This window comes from Diplotaxodon limnothrissa, linkage group LG3 (genome assembly GCF_057381915.1).
Source record: "Diplotaxodon limnothrissa isolate DT_005_m linkage group LG3, D_limnothrissa_male_GT1.1, whole genome shotgun sequence".
In the NCBI taxonomy this organism is placed as follows: Eukaryota; Metazoa; Chordata; class Actinopteri; order Cichliformes; family Cichlidae; genus Diplotaxodon; species Diplotaxodon limnothrissa.
In genome coordinates this window covers 2,081,768-2,106,889 of record NC_140598.1, presented here as the reverse complement: position 1 = coordinate 2,106,889, position 25,122 = coordinate 2,081,768, and the positions used below count along the sequence as shown (strand labels likewise).

General features: G+C 42.7%; 1 protein-coding gene across 2 annotated transcripts in view; it reads left to right on the top strand.

The window, feature by feature from the left end:
• LOC146634253 (NACHT, LRR and PYD domains-containing protein 3-like) overlaps positions 1–25,122 on the top strand; it is a 675,133-nt gene that overhangs the window by 106,632 nt on the left and 543,379 nt on the right. For both annotated transcript variants that reach the window (XM_085375181.1, XM_085375190.1), the window contains exons 2-4: positions 12,916–13,019; positions 13,104–13,205; positions 13,599–13,709. In XM_085375181.1, the coding sequence (XP_085231307.1) occupies positions 12,943–13,019; positions 13,104–13,205; positions 13,599–13,709 (290 nt within the window). In that variant the 5' untranslated portion in view covers positions 12,916–12,942. The remainder of the gene's footprint in view (positions 1–12,915; positions 13,020–13,103; positions 13,206–13,598; positions 13,710–25,122) is intronic.

Sequence of the window (25,122 nt, the reverse complement as noted above, 5' to 3'; positions counted from 1 at the left end):
AGCACAATCATACACAACACGCAGTGTTTTCATGGTAGACCCCATGATGAGGTATATACCACACCTTTCCTTCCTCATTCTTCAACTGTTCTTGTGGTATGATTTCTGAATGTCCCTCCATACTAACATTGTGCATGAATTCTTTGTATTCTTCAAAGAATAACTGATCCTTCTGAAACCGTTTTAGCAGATATTGCGCCCTCTGCTGAGCCACCTGCTTGTTGTTTGGCATTCTTACTTCAGGTTTACGAAAGGGTAATTTCAAGTAATAATGGCCATCCTTAAGTACAGCTGACTCTGACATTATGTTCATGAACTGTTTATCTTCTACAGACATTTCTGCACGCTCATTACACTGGTTCTCCACAAAATCTTGATTATACTGCTTAACCAGCATTTCCTCTAAACTACTTATAGAAATGCGGTTTACCTGGACAAAACTAGCATCATGCTCATCCTTTTCACTACCCTGATTGAGTGGCCCATTGACAACCCAACCAAGACGAGTTAGCACAGCATAGGGTCCATTACCCTCACTGTTAATGATTCTCCAAGGTTCCAGCGCTTTGGGAGAATTTACACCAATAAGCAGCCCAATGCCAGCATTTATCGGTGTCAACTTAACCTCCTTTAAGTAAGGCCATTTTCTTAAGTTTTCTTCTTTAGGGATATTTTCTTTAGTGACAGGAATAAACTTTTGAGTGTACACATCAGGCAACCTCAAATACTCATTCTGCTTCAAAGCAGCTACTTCCATACCAAAAGGTTTATAGCTACTTACTGGCCTTTCCTGACCCATAGTCTTTAACATGATTTCCACTTTTTTTCCAGATGCATTTAACTGCATCATCAACGCCTCAGTGCAAAAAGTTGCAGAGCTGCCGGGATCAAGAAAGGCGTACGTCTCCACAACCTTCGTCCCATTTTCCAACTTCACTTTTACTGGAACAACTGACAAGGCACATTCATTAGCCCCGGCCCCAGTATGGCTACCAAAGTTCAAAGAAACAAGAGCATTTGAGACTGATGATTCCTTACATTCAGCTTTAGCTGCTTGCCACTGCCGTTCATTTGAGTCTATGTGGAGAACAGTAGGGTGATTTTTGTTACAGGTGTGGCACGTCAAACGATGTGGACAAGCTTTACTCATGTGGCCTCTCTGTAAGCAACCAAAGCATAAACCTTTACTCTTAAGGAATGTCACCTTTTCTTTGTTGGCTTTTAGTTTGAATGAGTCACATACGTCCAAAAAATGAGTTTGGTCACAAAACAAGCACCGAGTTTGGTCTAACCCTTTATCTTCATGGCTTATCTGAGTCCGTTCCGGTTTGTGTTTGTCATTGATCTGTTCTGAAACTACAGCTACAGAAGTAGCAAAGCTACTGCTTTTAGTTTTAAGCGGTGTCTTTGATGGTTTTGAAGCCATCTTTTCTGTTGTGTTTTGACTTTCTCCAAAAACAGGATCTAATGCAGCTCTTGTTTGCTTTTCAAGAAAATCAAGAAGATCTTTAAATCCTGCTCTGCGATCGCACTTTTCTGTTATATCAACGATTATTAGTCGCCATTTATCACGAAGTCTAAAAGGCAACTTTGAAACAAGAATCCTCATATTGGTTGAATTTTCCAGCTCATCAAGAAACCCAGCTTCATCCACTGTGTTGAAGCAGCTTCTTAGAAAGAATATGTAAGCTCGTAATGCTGAAGCATCATCAGACTTTAAAACTGACCAGTTAAGAGCCTCTTCTATAAATGCAGACGTTATCTTTGCTCTGTTACCAAAGTTCCACTCAAGCTGCCTTTTTGCCACAACATAAGCTGTCTGTGGACTCATGTGCATACAACTTCTCACTAAAATTCTGGGCTGTCCTGTAGTAAACTGTTCTAAATAATAAAGCCTATCCTGCATATTATCAGTTTTAGTCTCTATTCCTTGTTCAAAAGCCTTAAGAAAGGATCTAAAACGCAAAGGATCACCACCAAAAACAGGAATGTCTATAGCTGGAAGCAGTGACAACCTCTGTTGTTTTACAAGCATCTGAGCAATTTCATTTTGCTTTGTCATAATCTCTATTAGGGCACTGCTGTGAACATCAACCTGTGAAGAGATTGGCCTTGGGCTTTCCCCTTCTGGTTTGACCTTAGCAGGTGCATGTGTCTCTAGGGGCATTGGCAAAGGAGAATGAACTAAAGGAGTTTTCTTTGGTCTTGGAGCCTTTTGAGCTGTAGCAGCAGGTATGAACTCAGTAGATCCAGAAGGCGCTGTAATCCCGCCTTCTGATTCAACCTCAGCCCTGGATGCAAGGCTCTGCCGATCCTGAGCAGAGGTGAGAATTTGCCTTTTTGCATCAGCCTTAACCAACTTAGTTCTTAGAGCCAATGCTTCTTTTCTTGCTTTTAATTGAACTTCTTCCAGTTCGAGCGCATGTTTTTCTTGCAGTGCGTCCACCTCCGCTTTTAAAGCGGCTCTTTCCACTTCAGCTTCCATCAGCGCCATTGAAGCCGCACGCGAGCTTTTACTCCTTAAACTTAAGGCTGCAGTAACATTACTGGGCGCTTTACTAGAGCCCTTGCTGCCAGGTTTAGCAACTCGTTCAGAAATCACGTCGCTCGCTTCTTGCGCTACTTGTGAGACACTATCATGCGGCGCAATGTCACTGTCATGAGATGCTACCTTTGATTCAACATTAGAGGCTACAACTTCATCCTTTTGTGGATCAGGGTCTGCATTTATCCAAGTGTCGATTTCATGCAGAAAGTCTTTAAAACTGATCAGCTTAGGTTCATACCAATCGCTGTGATCCGTTTCTTTTTCATCATCGTTCAGCAATTTTTGAACTGAAGTCTGTAAGTCCATAAACTCTCCCAAATAATCATTAAATGTTCTCATGTGTTCATCTATGGAGGCTTTTGATTCTCCAGCATCAATGAGAGCATTAATGTCATTTCGTTTTCTTGTCAGAACGCCAAGCTTCGCTCTGCGTTTTTTAATTAAATTAAAAAGCTCTCTTTCTTGTTCCTCCATTTTAACCAGAAAATTCGTTTCACAAGGTCCAAAAGATAATTGTTTAATACAAATGTTTCATGTTGCAGCTCAGCATCTCGGTTGATCCAAACAAAGTTTCGCATTTACTCACGAACTTTGCGTCATTTTTTCAGTCCATTCTGCGAAGATCCAGTCTTCCAAGTCCAATTCTTGCAAGTTTTCCCATCTTCCAAGTTGACATCCAAGCGAGTCAAAATGATTTTTTGACTTAAATGTCGCGGCCTTTTACGTTCCAAACACCAAAAAAGTCCAAGAAAAGGCCGTGGGTAGTGATGTGACGTTCTGTATCGAGGCTTCGGAGCGTGTGTCGAGTAATGGAGGGGGCGTTTCCGCGAAGCGCATATCGAGGCTTGCTTCATTTATGGGAGCTATTCATGCCAGCTATTATTTTTACGTCCAGTAGGTGTCCTGCTAGAGCAAATGAAGCTTCAAGAAGCTTTGCGTTGGGGTGAACCAATTGGATGGAAAGCTTCAGTGCTTCATGGGGCTTCATCTGCCCATCACTAGCCGTGGGTGGCAACGGGAGGTTTGTTTTAGAACGCACTTCTGACTCCATTGTTTAAAAATCATATGCCGTTTATTTCGTGAAAAATTACAAACAGAAATCAGCCAAATAACTTCTTAAAACTTAAAATTAAATGAAAGTTAACTTAATTTGCTTTAACAACTTCAAAAGTGGTCAAAAAAATCATTTTCTAACCCTCCTGTCTTCCCTGACATTTGGCAAACAAAAACCTCTCTACCACACCCATCCAGGGTGCTCCTAATCTCTTGATTAATGGGAGGGTCCATAAGCTAACATACCAATCACTTTCCAAAAGCTTATCCAATAAAATTAATTACAAATTTACAGAACAAAACCAGGTCAGTATATTCTTACACCTTTAAAGAAAGAACAAAAATGAATACAAATTGCATTTTATAAACATTCAACAAAAATGGCCACAACATGCTCTACCAGGAGGAGGCGCTGCAGGACGTGTCAGGAAAATACAGGCTGGAGGTGAAGACTCTGTGGACTGATGAGACAAAAGCTTTCTGACAGCTTTGAGTCCTGTTACATCTGAAACTAACACAGCATCAATGAAAAGGAGCCAACAGTCACATATGGTGGTGGTAGTGTGATGGTCCCATGTGATGCATCATGGCAGCAACAATACAACAACAAATACACACATGTGACAAATGTACAGTAACAGATCATTAAGTGTCACGGCGCCGTGCGCATTCGTATGTTTGACTTAAGCTTAATAATCAGAATGATGCTCTGATCTCTTCTAATAAATGAAATCATACCTTTCTACTGAAACCTTTTCCTGAACCAGACCCTGCAGGATCCACCTGAGTGTCCCAGTCCTGGACCCTGTTTGTAACCAGGAGGATCCCAGGCCTGATTATTGCTGATGTGTTATAAATATTCTGGTTTTATTCTCATTAAATAAATATGTGTATAAATATGTGGACTCATGTTTCAGTCCTGGACGTTGAAGCTTGTTTAAAAGGACACAGATGGACCTTGTCTCCTTCTTTCCTTCCTTTTGTGTCCTCTGTGCTTCATCTGCTGCTCTTCACTCTGTTACTTTGGACTGATCTCACTCACACTTTGTTTCCATGGTTTCTGTGCGTCACGCTGACAGCACGTGAACAACACGACATGTTTGATCTCAAAGAAGGAGCAGCATCCTCTCTCCACCCTGTTTCTCCATCTTCTACATCACCTGATTCATTCCAGTTTCTCTGCTTTCACTTTGATTCCTGAGCGTCTGTGATGAACACACTATCAGCATCACTGACATGTTTCATCATTTAAAAACACTTCCTGTCCCTCTGTGGTTACAGTGACATCATGCAGTTTGTGCTTTGACCTCCAGAGGGCGACAAATCAGCACAGACAGAGAGCTCCATTCAAACTTTGCTGCCATTGTAACCCAGTGTTAGTTTGGTTATCTGATATTGTGTGATATTCAGTATATATGTATATATCTATATTGGGTGTTATAAAATGTTCTTCAATGATTTTGAGTTTTTTTAATTGCTATTGGTTTGCAGCTGCTTTACGACAGTCGACTGTGGTAGTACATCCTAGCGGGAGGGGCTATGAGCTCACGTGGCTTGTAGCTGTGCCAGAGAGCAAGCTTGGGTGAGCTAGCGAGGAATATCTCCTTCTGCAGTAGCCTTAAAAAAAGAGACTATTGTTCGTTCTCCTGCCAGACGCCTTGCTGCTGTGCTGCCTCGCTGCTGTGCTGTCTTACTGCTGTGCTGCCTTGCTGCTGTGCTGTCTTACTGCTGTGCTGCCTTACTACTGTGCTGCCTCGCTGCTGTGCCATTAAAGGACAAGCGGCTGCCATCCGTTCATCCATCCGGACCTCGATTATTTGGACCGAAGTACTCACACACACGCCCGCACTCAGTGCCATACACTCTCTTTATTTTGCTGGCCAGCTAACACCATTGTTTTTTTCTGTTTGCATTCACAAAGACTATCCAAAGACATTTTGGTTGTTGTCAAATAGACACTCTCTGATTACGGACTGAGGAGGTTGTGGTGTTACAACCCCAGGACTGAGAAAAAGGACTCTTTACATAATATCTTCACTTGTCTCCTGGCTAGGAGAAGTGACTATTGGTGGAAATATTTTTTTTCTTCTTCATGTCTTTGTTTACATTGTATCCCAGAGAAGTTTTAAGATGTTCAGGTTGAAACATTTGCACTTAGAGTCGGCTAAGTTTCCTTTGATGTATCCGTGTCACGCTGATGTTTAAGAGGGTATGTTAAGGACAGATGTGCTCCAGTCCAATCCTTTAAAGTGCTGGACACCGATGGTAAATTGCCATCAGACCCTAAATAAATTGTCCTCTGCTGTTATCCATATTGCTTCACTCATTCTTTGGTGAGTAGACGTATTGGTTACACCATCAGTAATAATGCTTCAAATATAATCATCAGTGTTTGAGCAGCTATGATATCAGGGACAATCTAGACACGTGTGACAATACTGAACATGTCACATGACTCACCTTAAACATCATGTGATCCACTCTCAGTCTGCACTTTCATTCATGACTTCAACAGGTTGAAATGAGCTTTGAACCAACATCAGTTCAGTGCTGAAACATTCAAACGCTGCAGGAAGAAGAACAACAAAGTGATGACACATGTTTGTGTTTCAAACAGGAAAACCGGCAGAAATGAATCAACCAAGGTGTTGGTTGAAGATTTGTGAATTTCCAAGTTTCACTTGAATGCAACACAGACTTCCCTCTGAGTGTCCTCAAACGCCTCTCTGGGTGTTTCCTTCCTGCTCGAAGTTCGTCTTTGCTGAGCTTCGTGGAGTGGAGCTTGTTGTTGGTGTGTGAAGAAACTGTAAGTTTGCTTCGTTTCCTCCTTTAACGGTTTGTCTTTAGGAACTTTACTGTTTGTTCTGCTCATGTTGGATTTATTCACACAACAAACTGTGCGTGTTTGTATTTCCGGTCTCTCCGTTAAAGTCAGTGTGTAATGTTTTCTAACGAGGCCGAGTGTGTCCGCCATTTTTTGTTAGTGTGTGATCAGTAGTGATGGGCAGATGAAGCCCCATGAAGCACTGAAGCTTTTCATCCAATTGGTTCACCCCAACACGAAGCTTCATGAAGCTTCATTTGCTCTAGCAGGACACCTACTGGACGTAAAAATAATAGCTGGCATGAATTTGAAGAGTGTGGCATTTTGCACACAGCCTGTAAATGTCAACAACAAAAGGAGTGTGTAAAACATGTATATTGTAGTGATGGCAGTATACTGTGTATATTTATACTGGCAGTATGGGAAATGATTATTTGGAAATGCTTGAAATGGAAATGATCATTTACTGTGAGGTGAGGTGTGGTTGGGGTGTGGACAGTAGTTGTGCTTTTGTAACGTTGAGGTATGGACAGCTACACACTGAGGCTTTGAGCCTCAGTCCTGCCTGTTCACATTTTATTCTGTAAAAACTAAATTTTCACTGCTTCCATAACCTTTAGTGGGGAGAACATAGCTGGGATTTAATGGTTTAACAAATCTTTTGAATCCTTTGTCCTCCACAATGCTAAATGGCTGGGAGTCCTCAATCACCATGGTAACCAGGTCTTCATCTATTGGAGATTGTTCTCCTGAGGAAAGACAATAAAGATAAAGCACAAATATAAATATCACACACGTAACTTATTACAGCTGTATAATATTGTTATATCATTTAGTAACATTACAGCATGCTATATTATCATTGCATTTGATGGCTCACCTGGTCTTGCTCCACGATCGGTGTTCCCCTTATTCTCATGCAAAGCTCTGTAGTGCCTAAGCATGGATGAGGTGTTGTTGTTATATCCCAGCTCCCTGGCACATAGCAAACACTTCACCTTGTACAAAAGTACAGACAGCTCAACATAAATTGTATTGCACCATCAGTATCATGAAAATACATCTTCTGTAGAAATTTACATACCTTGTTGGGAGGAATAAGATCAAAATGTTCCCACACAGGGGAGGACATCCTCCTCTTCTTAGCTGGCTCCATTCTCTCCTGACTTTCTCTCCTCACTCTCATAAACCTCCAAACGGTCTCCAAACTCTCACTAACAACTCTCCATCAAACACCCACATTTTGAATGAAGTCTGAGGGGTTTATATCGCTGTCATATCTCGCGGCAAAGTTCGAACCACTTCATGAACCAGTCACGTGGTACAGCCGGGCAGCGAGGCTTCGGACGTCATCATTTTCAGCTCCTCCCATAAATGAAGCAAGCCTCGATACGCGCTTCGCGGAAACGCCCCCTCCATTACTCGACACACGCTCCGAAGCCTCGATACAGAACGTCCCATCACTAGTGATCAGACTCCGGGAGTCAGACCAAACACATTGACTGTGGTCTGATCTCGGCCGGAGAGCCTCTGAGCTCCGGGTGTTTATATTTACAGGGACAGCAGGATATTACTTAATATTTAGATATATTTACTTAAATTAATATTTAGGATAGAAGTGTGCTAGATACAGATTCAACATGGCGGTCTTACAGAAGTTATTGTAGTTCACTAAAACTGAACTCACAACTAAAACTAGAGCTCAAAAAGTTAAAACAGAAATAAAAACTAAATAAAAACTAAACACAAAAAATGAAGCTAAATTATTGATAACAATAAATGAAATTATTTTGGAAGATTCTGTTAGCACAACCTGCTGTTAGTGTTTTTTAGTTTGGCTAAAAAAAACAACAAAAATGAAAAACGTGCCTCATTATTTTTCAATAGACATTTATTTATGACAATGAAGGCTATTCTATTCTATTATTTAGATGTTGGATGTGAGTCACGGCTTTCAGAGTTCAGTTTGTAATGGCTGCATTAATCTCTGACACAGACCCTGAATACATAATAAATAAAACTAACATCTAAATTTAAAGAAGCAAACAAAACCTGATTAAACTGTAATATAAAGTATAACACCTGTGCTGTCTGTGGATATGTTTTGGGTTTCAGCCATCACAGACGTTCATCAGGACTCTGTGCTTAGTTTCTAGCCAGTCCTTGGTGGATTTGCTGGTATGCTTTGGTGTATTGTCAGGCTGCAGTGTCCAGTTCTGCTTCAGCTTTAATTTTTTAACAGATGGTTTCACATGTTCTTCAAGCACCCCCTGATACACAGTCAGATGATGATCTATGATGGTGAGCTGGCCAGGTGCTGCTGCAGCAAAGCATCCCCAAACTATGATACTGCCACCTCCATGCTTCACAGTTGGTATGAGGTTCTTTTCTTTGAAGATTGGATTTGGTTTACGCCAAACATCTTGACTGCTCTGGTGTCCAAATGACTCATCTCTCCAAAGAACTTTATTCCAGAAGTCGTGGTCTTTGTCTACGTTCGGTCTGACTTCAGTCTAGCCTTAATGTTTCTCGTGGCGATCGTGGCTCAAGAGTTGGGAGTTCGTCTTGTAATTGGAAGGTTGCCGGTTCGAGCCCCGGCTTGGACAGTCTCGGTCGTTGTGTCCTTGGGCAACCAGTCATCGACACATTCACACACTGGTGATGGCAGCTACATTGTAGCAAGACACTTCCCCCGTTGCCTACTGGTGGTGGTCAGAGGGCCCGGTGGCGCCTGTGTCCGGCAGCCTCGCCTCTGTCAGTGCGCCCCAGGGTGGCTGTGGCTACAATGTAGCTGCCATCACCAGTGTGTGAATGTGTGTGTGACTGGTTGTGTAAAGCGCTTTGGGGTCCTTAGGGACTAGTAAAGCGCTATACAGGCCATTTACCATTTTCTCAGAGAGCAGCGGTTTTCTCCTTCCACAGCTCCTGTGAAAGTCAAACTGGTGTAGTCTCTGTCTGATAGTAGAGTTGTGCACTTTCACATCGAGCCAGAGCCTGCTGTAGTTCCTGTGATGACATTTTAGGATTTTTGATGACTTCTTTGAGCATCTTGCACTATGAATATGCAAGAATATGCTTGGACGGCCAGACCTGGGCATGGTGGCAGTTGTTTTGAATGTCCACCACTTATAAACAATCTTCCGGATGGTGGAAGGGCTGATGTCAAATTCTTTTGAGTTGTTTTTAAACCCCTTACCAGTCTTTCTGAGGGCATCACACAGCTCTTTAGATCTCACCATGGCGCTCACTTCGACAGTCAGGAGCACACCAAACTCAATCTGAGGTTTAAATAGGGCTCCTTTAAAATGCTGGGTAACAATCTACTGATCGTGTGCACCTGACGTGATGTCTAACCAGTTTAAGTAGGATGACACGTGGGGGTGTACTAATTTAGTCCTTACCAGAAATTGCATTCTTTCTAAATTACATTTCACATAAAGTTTTAAAAAGGATTTTCTTATTTTTTAGTTGTTTAGTTATGTTGTTTGGATCCCTCAGTATGATTTTAATTGATATTAAATATCTATATGTCCAAATATGTTGTACAATATACAGGTTTTCATAGGGTGTCCTAGTTTTCTCATGTGACTGTCCTCCGATGAGTAATTTAGCCAGTAAATGTTGGATCTACTTCAACAGGGAGTCATTATCACCACCAGTCTATGACAATACACAGAGGTGGTTGCTTCTGTTATTCAGACTGACGTCTTTAGACCGAACAAAATGATTATATTACTGGGAACATGAACAGACATATGAGCTGTCAGGTATGTCAACAGGTGAAGTCAGATGTTGAGACAGAAGAAAGATGTTGCAAATAAATTGTCATGAACTGTGTGGAGCAGGCAGGACTGTGGCTCAAAAACATCCAGCTTTATTGCGTGAAGGAAAAATAAATACAACACTCGACCAGGATAAAACACAAAACTAAACTCACAAACGAACACACAGCCATGAGGGAGGTCGCGATGCAGCACAGAGGGAGACACACACATAAATGTGGGCAAATGGGGACGGCAGCACAGCTGAAGGTGAGCTAACTTACGAAACAGGCAAACAAAGCTGAACAGGAAGCGCACCAGACTACCAAAAGTAAAACAGGAAACACTATGGCGCAGACTAACTCACACAAGAGGTTGCTTTTGTGTGGAAAAGACTTTCAGGGTTAGGGAGATAATGGGAGGAGACAGCGAGGCGATGTGGAGACAGTTAATGGAGACGAGACACAGAGTGAGGAGAGATTGAAGCATCAGGAGAGACATGAGAACAAACTGAAGGACATAAACACAGAGACACAAGGGGAACCAAAGAAGAATATTAGAAACTCAAGTCAGACTAACCTAAAGACTGCTAATGTAACTAAAAAAATGGTTTAAAAATAAAAATGCGAATGAGCCGTACTCTACTGTATTTCTATATGTTAAAACCAAGTAACACTTACTGATTTCTGTTTGTACACAGACATGATTTAAGTGACAAGTGCAGACGTCAGGACCTTATTAGTGTTTGACCCCAGCTCTTGGTCTCTCACAGATACAGTGTAACAGACCTGTAAAAGACCTTTCTATAAGATACAGTGGGGCAAAAAAGTATTTAGTCAGCCACCGATTGTGCAAGTTCCCCCACATAAAATGATGACAGAGGTCAGTAATTTGCACCAGAGGTACACTTCAACTGTGAGAGACAGAATGTGAAAAAAAAATCCATGAATTCACATGGTAGGATTTGTAAAGAATTTATTCGTAAATCAGGGTGGAAAATAAGTATTTGGTCACCTCAAACAAGGAAAATCTCTGGCTCTCACAGACCTGTAACGTCTTCTGTAAGACGCTTTTCTGTCCCCCACTCGTTACCTGTATGAATGGCACCTGTTTGAACTCATCATCTGTATAAAAGACACCTGTCCACAGCCTCAAACAGTCAGACTCCAAACTCCGCCATGGCCAAGACCAAAGAGCTTTCGAAGGACACCAGGAAAAGTATTGTAGACCTGCACCAGACTGGGAAGAGTGAATCTACAATAGGCAAGCAGCTTGGTGTGAAAAAATCAACTGTGGGAGCAATCATCAGAAAATGGAAGACATACAAGACCACTGATAATCTCCCTCGATCTGGGGCTCCACGCAAGATCTCATCCCGTGGGGTCAAAATGATCATGAGAACGGTGAGCAAAGATCCCAGAACCACACGGGGGGACCTGGTGAATGACCTGCAGAGAGCTGGGACCAAAGTAACAAAGGTCACCATCAGTAACACACTACAACGGCAGGGAATCAAATCCCGCAGTGCCAGACGTGTTCCGCTGCTGAAGCCAGTGCATGTCCAGGCCCGTCTGAAGTTTGCCAGAGAGCACATGGATGATACAGCAGAGGATTGGGAGAATGTCATGTGGTCAGATGAAACCAAAGTAGAACTTTTTGGTATAAACTCAACTCGTCGTGTTTGGAGGAAGAAGAATACTGAGTTGCATCCCAAGAACACCATACCTACTGTGAAGCATGGGGGTGGAAACATCATGCTATGGGGCTGTTTTTCTGCCAAGGGGACAGGACGACTGATCCGTGTTAAGGACAGAATGAATGGGGCCATGTATCGTGAGATTTTGAGCCAAAACCTCCTTCCATCAGTGAGAACTTTGAAGATGAAACGAGGCTGGGTCTTCCAACATGACAATGATCCAAAACACACCGCCCGGGCAACAAAGGAGTGGCTCCGTAAGAAGCATTTGAAAGTCCTGGAGTGGCCTAGCCAGTCTCCAGACCTCAACCCCATAGAAAATCTGTGGCGGGAGTTGAAAGTCCGTGTTGCTCGGCGACAGCCCCAAAACATCACTGCTCTCGAGAAGATCTGCATGGAGGAATGGGCCAAAATACCAGCTACTGTGTGTGCAAACCTGGTAAAGACCTATAGTAAACGTTTGACCTCTGTTATTGCCAACAAAGGTTATGTTACAAAGTATTGAGTTGTATTTTTGTTATTGACCAAATACTTATTTTCCACCCTGATTTACCAATAAATTCTTTACAAATCCTACCATGTGAATTCATGGATTTATTTTTCACATTCTGTCTCTCACAGTTGAAGTGTACCTCTGGTGCAAATTACTGACCTCTGTCATCATTTTAGGTGGGGGAACTTGCACAATCGGTGGCTGACTAAATACTTTTTTGCCCCACTGTACGTGTATTCTAGCTAAAGCACTTCTGGATGGATGCAAACTGTTGCCTTGTACTTGTGATGTGTGCAATGACAATAAAGTTGAATTCTATTCTGTTCAGTTTCTGATGGCACAAAGTTCTGCTCATATCACGGCTCCATCTAGTGGCCTGATAGCAGAGCAGCTGATGGCAGCTTCCTCTGCCTCACACTGCTGTCTGACTGCATCCAGCTGACACTGAGATGAAGCAGGAAAGAAGCAGCTGATGTTTGGACAGCACACATGATGGACATCAGCTGATGTGCACATGAATGATTTGTGTTTCCTCTGCAGGTAGAAAGTGTGTGTGAGCTGAGCAGCATGGATCAGTGTGAGGACAGAGAGGAGGGAGCCCCTCCCTCTAAAAGAGCCAGAAAGAGCCAGACCAAAGCTCAGAGGTGAGATGACCATCTCTAACTGTCCATGACTCTTCTCCATGTCACAGCTCAGCACTCACATCACTGCTCCATCATTATTCACAGGAACCAGCCTGGACCTCCACCCAGCTGTGTGTCCTTACAGAGTGACATGTCGAATGGTCACATCGTTAATTTTAAAGGCCGGCCTGTGTCTGCTGCAGAGAGGTGAGCTGTTAGTAACAGGAACTCTTTGCTGTCACTTTGGTGTCTGATTTAAATGAACTGTTTGATGTTTCCTGGTCTCTAATGAATGAGGAATTCCTTTATTCTATAAAACATTTAAAACTCTTGCTGCTCACAGTGGGACCATCAACAACACAGATGCATTTAATGTAAGGTACAGGTATCTGTTTAAAAACAAATAGCCCTGCACAGTGTAGATGACTGTGTTTACCTCTGGGTGGCGCTCTGTTCTTGCACTGCTAACACTAGTTCAGATGATCCTTCTGCTCATTCGCAGCCTTTAAACAAGTTTCTCTTTGGGATGATGAAGTTATTTTGAGTCTTCATCAGCTTCTGTGGCTCCAAATGGAAAAACACATTTTTCTTCTGTGACAGGATCAGTGGGAGACCTGCTGAACCTGGACCCAGCTGTGTGTCCTGTAAGAGTGGCTGGTCTGAAGAGCGCTTCATTGATTTTAAAGGCCAGCCTGTGTCTGCTGCAGAGAGGTGAGCTGTTAGCAACATGAACTCTTTGCTGTCACTTTGGTGTCTTCCACCTGTCCTCCTCCTCTTGCTCCACACCTCCACTTTAGTGGTCACAGAGGGACTCGGAGCTGCTTCTGAATGATGGTGCCTGTGTTCAGCAGACTGCTTAGCCTCAGCTCCAGAGTACAGAGCTGCTAACACTGCTTTTATTGACACTTTTAATCTGTTTGTGAAATCCCTTTTCCCACGAACCCACAGAGTCTGTCATCGTTTGCCTGATTTGTCATAACTAACTGCCCCTTCTTCACCCTGACCTGTCGTGTTTGGCTCTGCAGAACTAAAATACCAGCGTAAATCCTGCTGCTTTTACACACGTACTTACATAACGGTCAGCGATTCTTTGCACACTCAGCCTCTCACATGTTTAAGCTTGCTGCGAGAGATTTCACTTGTCGCGTTTGAATAGTAAGCTAACGATTGATAAGACGATGTCAGAGGAATTGGTGCACAATTAATCTGTGACTCACCAATCAGTGCTGCTGCTCTCTACACACAGTTCGTGCGATTGCAAAGTGAAAGCAAAAAACAAGCGCAAATTCAAACGTGATTTCAATATGTCACATATTGACAGTGGCTCATCGATGACGTAATTACTCAGCTACATTTGTGAAAGAATGCAAAAGCATTGACATATCTTTCCTTAATATGACAGCCCGATTATGGAGTGCCAGGACTGCTATAATGAATTAATTAAATACACCAAGGCAAGGCAAGGCAAGTTTATTTGTATAGCACAATTCAACAACAAGGTGATTCAAAGTGCTTTACAGAGACATTAGAAACAAGAACAAATAAAAAGCATGATTTAAAATTGATTAAAACAAGCAAACTAACTAACTAACTAATTAACAAACAAACAAACAGACGACAGTATATAAAATCAAAACAGATAAAATCAGAACAGTAGATAAAATCAGTAGTTAAATGTAGGTTTTGAAATTTAAGCTTAAAGTGTGGATTTGGTGCTTTATTCAAATGCAGCTGAGAACAGGTGAGTCTTCAACCTGGATTTAAATAAACTGAGTGTTTCAGCTGATCTGAGGCTTTCTGGGAGTTTGTTCCAGATATAAGGAGCATAAAAGCTGAATGCAGCTTCTCCGTGTCTGGTTCTGACTCTGGGAACTGATAAAAGACCGGATCCAGATGACCTGAGGGATCTGGATGGTTCATACTGGGTCAGGAGGTCATTGATGTATTTTGGTCCTAAACCATTCAGAGCTTTATAGGCCAGCATCAGAACTTTAAAGTCTATCCTCTGACGGACAGGCAGCCAGTGTAAAGACCTCAGAGCTGGACTGATGTGGTCCACTTTTTTGGTCTTAGTGAGGACTCGAGCAGCAGAGTTCTGAATGAGCTGTAGTTGTCTGACTGATTTTTTAGGTAGACCTGTAAAGATGCTGTTACAGTAATCAAGCCTACTAAAGATGAATGCATGGACTAGTTTTTCCAGGTCCTGTTGAGACATCAGATCTTTTATCCTTGAAATATTCTTGAGGTGATAGTAAGCTGACTTTGTTATTGTCTTAATGTGTTTTTCTAAGTTTAGGTCTGCATCCATCACTACACCCAAATTTCTCGCCTGGTTTGTGGTTTTTAGATGCATAGATTGAAGTTCTCTGGTGACCTGTAATCGTTTTAAGAAGTAACTGAGCTGTTGAGAAACTGCTTTTTCAATGATCTTACTTAAAAACGGGAGATTTGAGATCGGCCTGTAGTTGTTCATTTGTGTCTTGTCAAGATTGTCCTTTTTCAGTATAGGTTTGATTACAGCAGTTTTTAGTGGTTCTGGAAACACACCTGATAATAAAGAAAAGTTGACGATCTGTAACAGGTCTGACTCTAAAGTCTTTGAGACCTTTTTGAAAAAACTTGTTGGCAGGACATCTAAACAGCAGGAGGAGGAGTTCAGTTGACCTAAGATGTCCTCCAGGTCTTTGCTGTTAATAGGGTCAAACTGTTTGATGGTGTTTAAACAGTTTTTTGGTGGACACAGTACATATCCTGGATCTGCTGTTGATGTACCAACTGCTTGTCTAATCTTTTGGATTTTGTCTGTGAAGAATTTGGCAAAGTCATTGCAGGCCATGGTCGAATGAAGTTCAGCTGCCACTGACACAGGAGGGTTTGTTAGCCTGTCAACTGTAGAAAATAAGACCCGAGCATTATGGCTGTTTTTAGTGATGATGTCAGAGAAGTAGGACCTCCTTGCACTCCTCAGTTGTAAATTATAATTGTGAAGTTTCTCTTTATAAATGTCATAATGAACCTGGAGGTTTGTTTTTCTCCATCTGCGCTCAGCTTTCCTACACTCTCTTTTTTCATTTTTCACCAGTGTGGAGTTTCTCCATGGAGACTTTTTCCTTCCAGAGATAACCTTCACCTTAATGGGAGCAATAGTGTCCATTACATTTAACATGTTAGCATTGAAGCTATTGACGAGCTCATTGACTGACCCTCTGGACAGGTCAGGTGTTAATGGGAAGACCTGGTTAAAAATTGCACTACTGTGTTCAGTTATACACCGTTTTGTGATCACTGCTGTTGATATATTTGTGTGGGCTGAGATTTTACTTTCAAAGAAAACACAGTAATGATCAGACAGGCCCACATCAGACACAGTAACCTTTGAAATGCTCAGGCCTTTGGAGATCAGTAGGTCAAGAGTGTGTCCTCTATTATGTGTGGCCTCTGTTACATGCTGAGTCAGCCCAAAGTTGCCCAGAGTGTTACTCAGGTCTTTAGTCCCTTTGTCCTGAGGGTTGTCCACATGGATGTTAAAATCCCCAACAATAATTACACAGTCAAAATCAACACAGATCACAGACAGCAGTTCACTGAGGTCATTAAAAAAGTCTGTGCAGTATTTGGGAGGCCTGTAAACATTAAGAAACACAACTTTGGATGGGGCCTTCAGCTGTAAAGCCACATATTCAAAAGACTGAAAACTTCCAGGAGATAGCTGCTTACATTGAAATGATTCATTAAATAAGACAGCAACCCCTCCTCCTCTCCTGCTCACCCTGACCTCACTGATAAAACTGTAGGAGGGGTCGTCTCGATGAGAACAGCTCCACTGTTACTTTGGTCCAACCAAGTTTCAGTTAAAAACATAAAATCAAGGCTGTGCTCAGTGATTAAATCATTAATTAAAAATGTTTTCCCAGCTAGAGATCTAACGTTTAATAAAGCCAACTTAAGTGTTTTAGAGGTATTACTTGTCCCCTCGTGTTTGGGAGCAGTCTGTGGCACACAAGGTATGTTTACTATGTTTAAAGATCTTTTAGAGTGCAGCTCTCTGTGTTTTGACCAGGCCACATGTCTCCTGTCACCTAAAAGTACAGAAATTTTAAAACCTTCTAGTAAACAGGGTCCCAGCTTCTCCTGGGAAAAGTCACCACTGCCATAATCCTCGCAGCCCGGACCCTTCACACATCACACATCAGACTGCGGAGACAGGGCATGAAGAGGAACTAAGGGGGGCGAGGCTGGGCAATGTGACTTCGATTGCTCTGTTGAGGGTGGGGCTCGGTGGCGAACCTTTGGCCGCTCTGGTGGGGGGTTTATGGGGGACAAAAAGGGATTGGGACGGGGGGTAGATCTGAGCCCAGCATTGACCCGCTCCATCATCTCCTCAGTGAATTTCAGGTGTGGGGAGGAGGGAGAAAGGGAGGGGGAGGAGGGTGATGGCCTGTCAGGGGTTTGGGGGACTGGGGAGGGTCGTGGTCCCTTGTCCTGGTCGTTGGTTTTGTTGAGAGAGTTGGAGGCAAATAGGGACCCCTCTTCTTGCCTTAGATGCCTCTCCTTTCTGAGGCTCTTCCTCAGATGCCTTAGATGTCTCTCCTTTCTGAGGCTCTTCCCGGGTGGGGGCAAATGGAGCTCCTCCTCAAGGTTTCTGCTGGGCTTTGTCTGTTCTTGGAGTACTGTTTGTTCCTCTTTATGAGATAACTCCTCGTTTATCTCAGCCTTGGCACCAAGCACAGATGGATGACGTATGGAATAAAACAAGTTGGAGGTGAACAGTTTCACCCCTGACTTGTTAAAATTAAATCCATTTGCTTTGAACAGATGCCTGCGTTCCCAAAAAATATTAAAGTTGTCGATAAAATGCACTGAGTGGTCAGCACATGCTGATATGAGCCATTTATTCAGTGTAAACAACCTGCTGAATCTCTCGTCTCCTCCTCTGACCGGCGGTACAGGTCCACTGATGAATACAGCTGCATTCAGAGAGTTTACAGTGTTTAATAATCCAGTAAAGTCCCGTTTCAGAACCTCCGACTGTTGTTTGGACACATCGTTTGACCCTGTATGCAGAACAATGTTTGTCACAGTTGGATGTTCATCTGCAATTTGAAGAATTCTCTCCTTCAGGTTGTTGACCATATCCTTAGGAAAGCAGAGGACTTTAGTGTTCTTACTGCACATCCTTTGTACATCCTTTACAGCAGAGTCACCCACAATCAGAGTTTCAGGCCTAGCCTTTAGCTTTCCCTGTGGTCTTTTACTTTTCAACAGATTTTCAGACCTTACTTCGCTGCTTTTAGATGGATGGTTGTCCGATATAGATCCAGGGTCCTTTGATAGTGACACCATTAAATAATTAATTTAATGTGGCAATAATTAATTAAAATTGGAATTAATTAATTAAATAAATAGTTATGACACATGTAATTAATTATTGACACATTTAATTAATTATTTAATGATATATTTATTTATTTCATTTTGGCAGTCCTGACGCCTGGCTCTCATCATGAAATAATTTTATCTGTCAGCCTCACCCATCAAACTCAGGGGGCGGGGTTAACGCTGATCGAGTCAAAACCATTGCTTTGGCCTGGTGGCCATTGTTTCTAGCACACAACAACCGGCATGTGGAAGCTAACAGAACTGAGCTTTGAAAAACCCTGTTTGTGTGTCACCAAATACCGTTTTAATATTTTTTTAGCAGAGAATGTAGTGGTTTAATCTTCATGTGTCTGGTCGGTTTGTCAAGATACAGCCTCTTTGCAAAAGTGCTTCGATGATTTCGGAGATGTCTGCCCAGTCTCACGGCAAAGCGTGGGATAGACCCGCTCGCCTCGCAAGCAATCCCACCGACAAAGCGCAGGCCCCGGTACACAGCTGTAGTAACCCCCGCTGACTTCTTTTACTGAGGTTATATTTATCGGTGTTTTATTTCCTGATGTTCTTATGTGTCCTACGTGTTTCAGTCTGAATTATAACTAACATTAAAAACATGTTTAAGGAGGAGAGAGAGCAAATAAACCTGTTTAACATCTGATCTTTGGGTTTTTGTTCAGTAATCAGCGTGACCTGTGTATAAACACATAAAAGAGATAACGTTGGTGTTTCCGTCATGTAGTAACTGCTGGCTTTAACTGTACAAAGGTTGTTCGACACTATGAAACACATACAGACTTCATGATGTTCGGCTAATATTTTTATTGTGAATATTAATCATGCTGACCTCGCTCTGTACACCACGCAGCGAGGTCAGCATATCCACGATATCCTCAGCTCCATGAGTTAACACAAAGTTTCCCAGCTGACTATCTAACTGCCAACTATTCCAGAGACGTGAAAATCTACAGCATAAAAAACACAAACACATAGCAGTCTAACAACACTGTAGCAGAGATGAACCGTCAGTTTGTCGCAGCTCAAAGTGGAATGAAAGTTGTAAATAAAACAGCGAAGTAAACGTGACCCGACAGACAGAACCTGAGTGAATGAAGTCCAGCGTTTAACCACTGAGAGCTAAAACTCAGCTGAGGTTTGAAAGCTGTGTGCCGGTGATTGGACATCAGCCGCTGATGAAGCTGGTTCGCCTATAAAGTGCTCTGTAAGGAAACAAGCTCCAGCAGCTCTGCGCTCGGGGAAAACACTATATTTACTTATCTTGTGCAGAAAAATGCGCTGACATTGCGTTATATCGAGCACCGGCTGCCCAGTTAAACTGTGACTATCACCAGGTAACTAGGCGTGTTTCTTGAATTAGCAGCAGGTGTTAAACAGCTGACAGATGAGGAGGAGGATGCATGCAGGTAAACTGAGGGTCTGTTGAGCTGATCGCTGGTTTCGTGAGAAAAATGTCAGCTCGTTCTTTATGTTACAGAAGCACAGAGACACAAGACCAGGCGGAAAGAGACGATCGTTCGGTGAAAATGAGAATCTGCGAATGCAACATGTGGAACACGGAGAGTGGAATATGTAAACAAACCGGTTAACGTAACCCCCTCGGTGCACTCTGCATGCTAACTGTTAGCAGAGCTAGTGAAATCTCTGAAAACATCTGAGCACTTTTGCAAACATGTTCTATGTTGACAACCTGACCAGACATACGTCGCGACATTCGCGGCTAAAACACTGTTAAAAGTGTAGCTGGTGACAGAAAAACGGGGTATTTTAAAACTACACCACCACCATTGCTGCCTGTGATTTGATCTGCATTCTGGGATAACTGGCTGCCCCAAGTCTACACAAGCAATCGATTATCTAGGATCGCCCTGTTTGTTTGCTGTGCAAAGTAAGTCAAATCAAATGTTAGAGAAGCTGCATGGGCAGCGTTAACCCCGCCCCCTGAGTTTGATGGGTGAGGCTGACAGATAAAATTATTTCATGATGAGAGCCAGGCGTCAGGACTGCCAAAATGAAATAAATAAATATATCATTAAATAATTAATTAAATGTGTCAATAATTAATTAAATGTGTCAATAATTAATTAAATGTGTCAATAATTAATTAATTACATGTGCCATAACTATTTATTTAATTAATTAATTCCAATTTTAATTAATTATTGCCACATTTAATTATTTAATGGTGTATTTAATTAATTCATTATGGCAGTCCTGGCATTCGATACCCGACGGGCAGGGCTGAGATGGATTTTGGTGGCCCAACTCGAGAAATCGCTAGCCCCGGGACGTCGGGCAGGCGGTTTTGCGAGCCCTGGACATCACAAACATTTTCTGTAAATTCTGTGAATCTCAGGCAAATCGACTTGTGTGAAGTGTTTCCAGCTGGGTGTTGTGTAGCTGGAGTCGAGTGTTTTGGCTGATGCATGAAACGATACATTTTTACACATGAGGAACGTTTTCTTTGTATTTATCACACGGCGTGGTGCGGGGAAAAGCCTTTCTAAGCTTTGAATCTGAGGTTTGTTCTTTGCTCCTCATCCGTAAATTCTCTCCACACTCTGCCTCTGTGATCACTCTGATTCTTGTGTAGGTGGTAGCCGAGGTTTGTTGTCTTTGAGTCTGTGGTTTGTTCCATAATTTGCATCGTACAGTTTTCTGGTCCATGTCAGACTTTTCCTAACCAAACCACGTCCGTGCTACAGAGCTAGCCCCTCGTTTAGGAGTAAGGTCCTTGATTTATTTGGACTGGTCCTTCTGTTTGTCATTTGTCAGTTTATTTTGAAAAGTCTCAACAGGATCTTGAGTAGGGATGGGTATCGTTTAGGTTTTATCCGATACCGGTGCCAAACCGGTGCTTTTGAAACGGTGCCGGTGCTCAAACCGGTGCTTAACGAATGGAGAACACAAAATTGGTCCAAAAACCTCTCATGTTCAGCTGTTTTTTGTAAAAAGATAACAATGTTAGCCTTTTCTGCAGCTATGGGGCATATATGGTATCACTCTTGGCTGGAAGCAGTGCTTAAACAATGGAAAAAACACAAACTTTGTCCAAAAACCTCTCATGTTTAGCTGTTTTCCACTTTTTCTTTGGTCATTTTAGCCTTTTTGGCCAGGGTGAAGGGAGCATCTGCCATCAAACAAGAAGACAGCCGCATGTAGCTATGATGATGTTTGCTAGTTCACCTTACATGCATTAATGTAATAACGTGGTTAGCCTACTCAACGTAAATTACACACGAACAATATTAAGCTACTCACGCAGAGAAGAACGGCTGCTGCTGCATCATCATCCTCATCATTTCTGCTACACTGGCAGGGCTAGGGGCCAGGACTCTCCTCTTCGGGTTTTTGGGGGATGTTGCATAACAGGCAACCCACGCACAGTAGATGTGCTCGGTGTGAGGTCTCGCAGCAAGCTATCAAATACGGCGCATTTCTGGGCTTTTAAAAAAAACGCTATGCGTCGCCAGGTGTTTCATCAGATTCTTGGTGTTACCTCCTTTGACAGTATCACAGTATCAGCTTAAAGCACTTGTTGCTGCTGAGTTTGCATCTTTTGCTGTGAAGTACAGCCAGACTTTGACCGCTTCGCTTTGGGCATTTTTAATCTGTAGCTCTGCTCTAACAGAACGTACGTACCTGGCCCCGCCTACTATCCTCGGAAACGTAAAATGATTGGCTAGAAGTGTATCACAGCTCAGGAAAAATAAGCACCGAAATGTGCGCTGCTTTTCGGTCTGGTTACTACTGTTTATGTCAGAACCGGTACCCATCCCTAATCTTGAGCTTTATTGTGAAAGGTTTATGTAGAAAATAAACAAACGGATGGATTTACCATTGTTGTTGCTAATGACTACGCCTGCCTGCCTGTAGTGGTTATTTCAAATATGAGAGGAAGCGAGAACTTGTGACCATCAAAACGATGAAAAAAGAAACAGTTTATTTTGTGACACCACGAAACAAACAATAGCGTATAATATGAAACGATAGACGTCCACATATCGTCATAGATGGTTGTATCGAACAGCCCTAGCAGAGAACGCGTCGATGCTCAGAGAATAACCTGAAGCTGAACATCACCCAAAGAAGTCATAATGGACTGCAGGAGGCACAGACAGCTCCACTGCCCTCTCATGACACCATCACCCTGGTGTAAAAGGCCCAGCAGCTGCACGTCCTTTGTGTCCTGAGGAAGAATAACCTGGACCAGAAGCTGCTGCTGGCCTTCTACCCTCCTCATTGGAGAGCGTGCTCTCCTCCTGCCTGCTGTTTGTACTCAGGGGCCACGACTGAGAACAGGAAGGCTGCAGACAGGGTCATTAACACCCCCAAATCATCACTGGCTTCCCTCTGCCACCCCTGGAGGCCATCATCAGTTCCTCCTGTCTCAGGAAAACCAGGTCACATCATTACAGCTTTAAGTGTTTAAGGTGCTAACTAAAAATAAAGACAAGATGATAGTTTATTAAATTTTAATGACATTTGCAGATTGTTTCGGTGAAGTTTAATAAACTCCTTGCTATCTAAAATATAACAGGACACCGGAGTAAATTCTCGAGCATCTCATGCTTCTGATAATCAGCTGTCTGTCTGTTTATTCAGCTGTGTAAAAACTTTAATCTCAGCCAAACCGATTTACTCAGGAACAAATAAAATACTGAAAAAAGCCAAACAATAACATTTTAAGTTATCTAAGTGACTCATATATCATGTTTAACCTGAGTAGGAAAGACGGCGGTGGGTTTGAAAGCGATTTGCCGGGAGTCCGGTGTTCTCACGGCTCTAGTGAGCCCTGCCCCCGGCTAGCTATCGAGCTAGTGGGTAACAGACGTCTCCGAAAACGTCGGAGCGCTTTTGAAAATATGCGGTGTCCTGATAAACTGAGCAGATATTTGAGGTTTACACAGCTACATTCTCGCCTGAAAATATGTTAAACGTTTATTTTGTGACCCAGAAAGAATAATAAGAGTAACATTAAAACTAACTAGCTGCCGCCATTGTTGGAAACTGAGCTGGGCCGCGCTATGAATTCTGGGACAGGTTGGGCCACAAAGGTTTTACACCCGTCCCATCATTCAAATCTGGGGAAAAGAAGGACGCGTTTGTCGGCCACACTTGGAGGAGTCTTCAAATTTGTACAGCCTTTGTCAAACCGCTGTGACGTAATCGGTCTACAAATGCGTCCGCCGAAGGATGCAGGCCCTCGTTCTTCCTGAAGCCCATTTGTGAGGTCAGACACTGTTTGACGAGAACTTTATATTTTTATTTTATTTTTTATATATTATATTCCAGTTTTGAGATCCCTTCCCAGACGCCTTAACGCCCACTCACATCCTGGGCCATCTGACCTCAGGAATTCACATGATAAGGTGGCGCCAGGTTTCACAATGAACACACCCGAAACTCTGGCTGATTGGGACCCACGCCCAGTTTACACCTTGGCTCAGGCGATTAGAGGATCATCAGGGGGTCCTTTTGTCCCTCTGTGGGGGGAAACTCCCACTAGGTTTATATCTGGGACTCTCCACCATTTGACCTTAGAACTGAAGAAGCTTCTCGGATGAGAGGTGAAACGTCTTCAAGCAACTTAAAGAAGTCCAGACGCTTTTCTTTGCAAGCTCCTTTGACAACATTTAGAAGTGTAGTTCTAATATAAGTGTTGTAGTTTGATCAGCAGACACCGGAGCTGTGAGCATGATTGTGGTGAAGCTTCACTCCTGAGACTGAACTTAGGAGATGCTGTGAAATATTTAGAGAAAAGTCTGATTAGTTAAACCCAGAGGAAAACTTGTCCTGGTCAACATGAGCTTGTGCATCGTCCCCTTTACTGGGACTGGTGTCAGAGTCATGTTTAATGAGTTTTGCATTATGGAATTAATGTGTGAATATTTCTCCAGCTTTACAAAGTCTGGCACAGACCTTTTTGTCCATTGGAGAATGAAGAGAATAATCAGAGCAGGTCTGCATGAATAAAGATAAACATACACACAGTTATATAACGCTCTATGAAAGTCATTTATTCCTTTGGTTTGTGTTGTTAGGAGGGGGGTCGTGGGAGGGTCCATGTTTATATAGGCAGTGAGAGGAAGTCTGAAAATACAGATGTGACAAAGATAATGAAAATAGAAGAATCACACACGTGAATAATAAATAAATCTATAAAAAGGGTCTGACTGGTCCCCAGGAGAACCCAGAGATGGTACAGAAGCTGATTTGTTAGTGTTCCCTTTGATTGCATCCTTTCCTTAATCTTTCCTACCTCTCCTCCTTCCTTGTGTGCTTTGATATTATGTTACGGGCCCCAGCAATGTTGCCACAATAACAAAGATGAAATCAAATGCTGGTCAAGTTCAGGAGCGATGAAGACACCGTGCACTCGGTTTGTCTTCCATCTCAGCAGTGGGCAAAAGTCCCCAAAGCAACTGGGGAGCACCTGACCTGACATCAATAGTTCCACCTGTGATGTTGCTCCATGTTTCTGTCCTTCTGTGCAGTCCCTGTCACAAAGTAATAGATTACAGAAATTAGTCATGTTTCCAAAATAATTTGGAGTCGTCATAGTCACTGAAAATAACAAATATACTAATGAATTAAATGATTAACATAAAAGTGGACACATGGTTGGCCCACTGCATGACCCACTGAGTCAGCAGTGGGTTGATGGTAATAACTTCTCCTCTCCCTGTGCCGGCTCCTAAAGGCTACATAACTAATGCTCAGCTGGGACAAG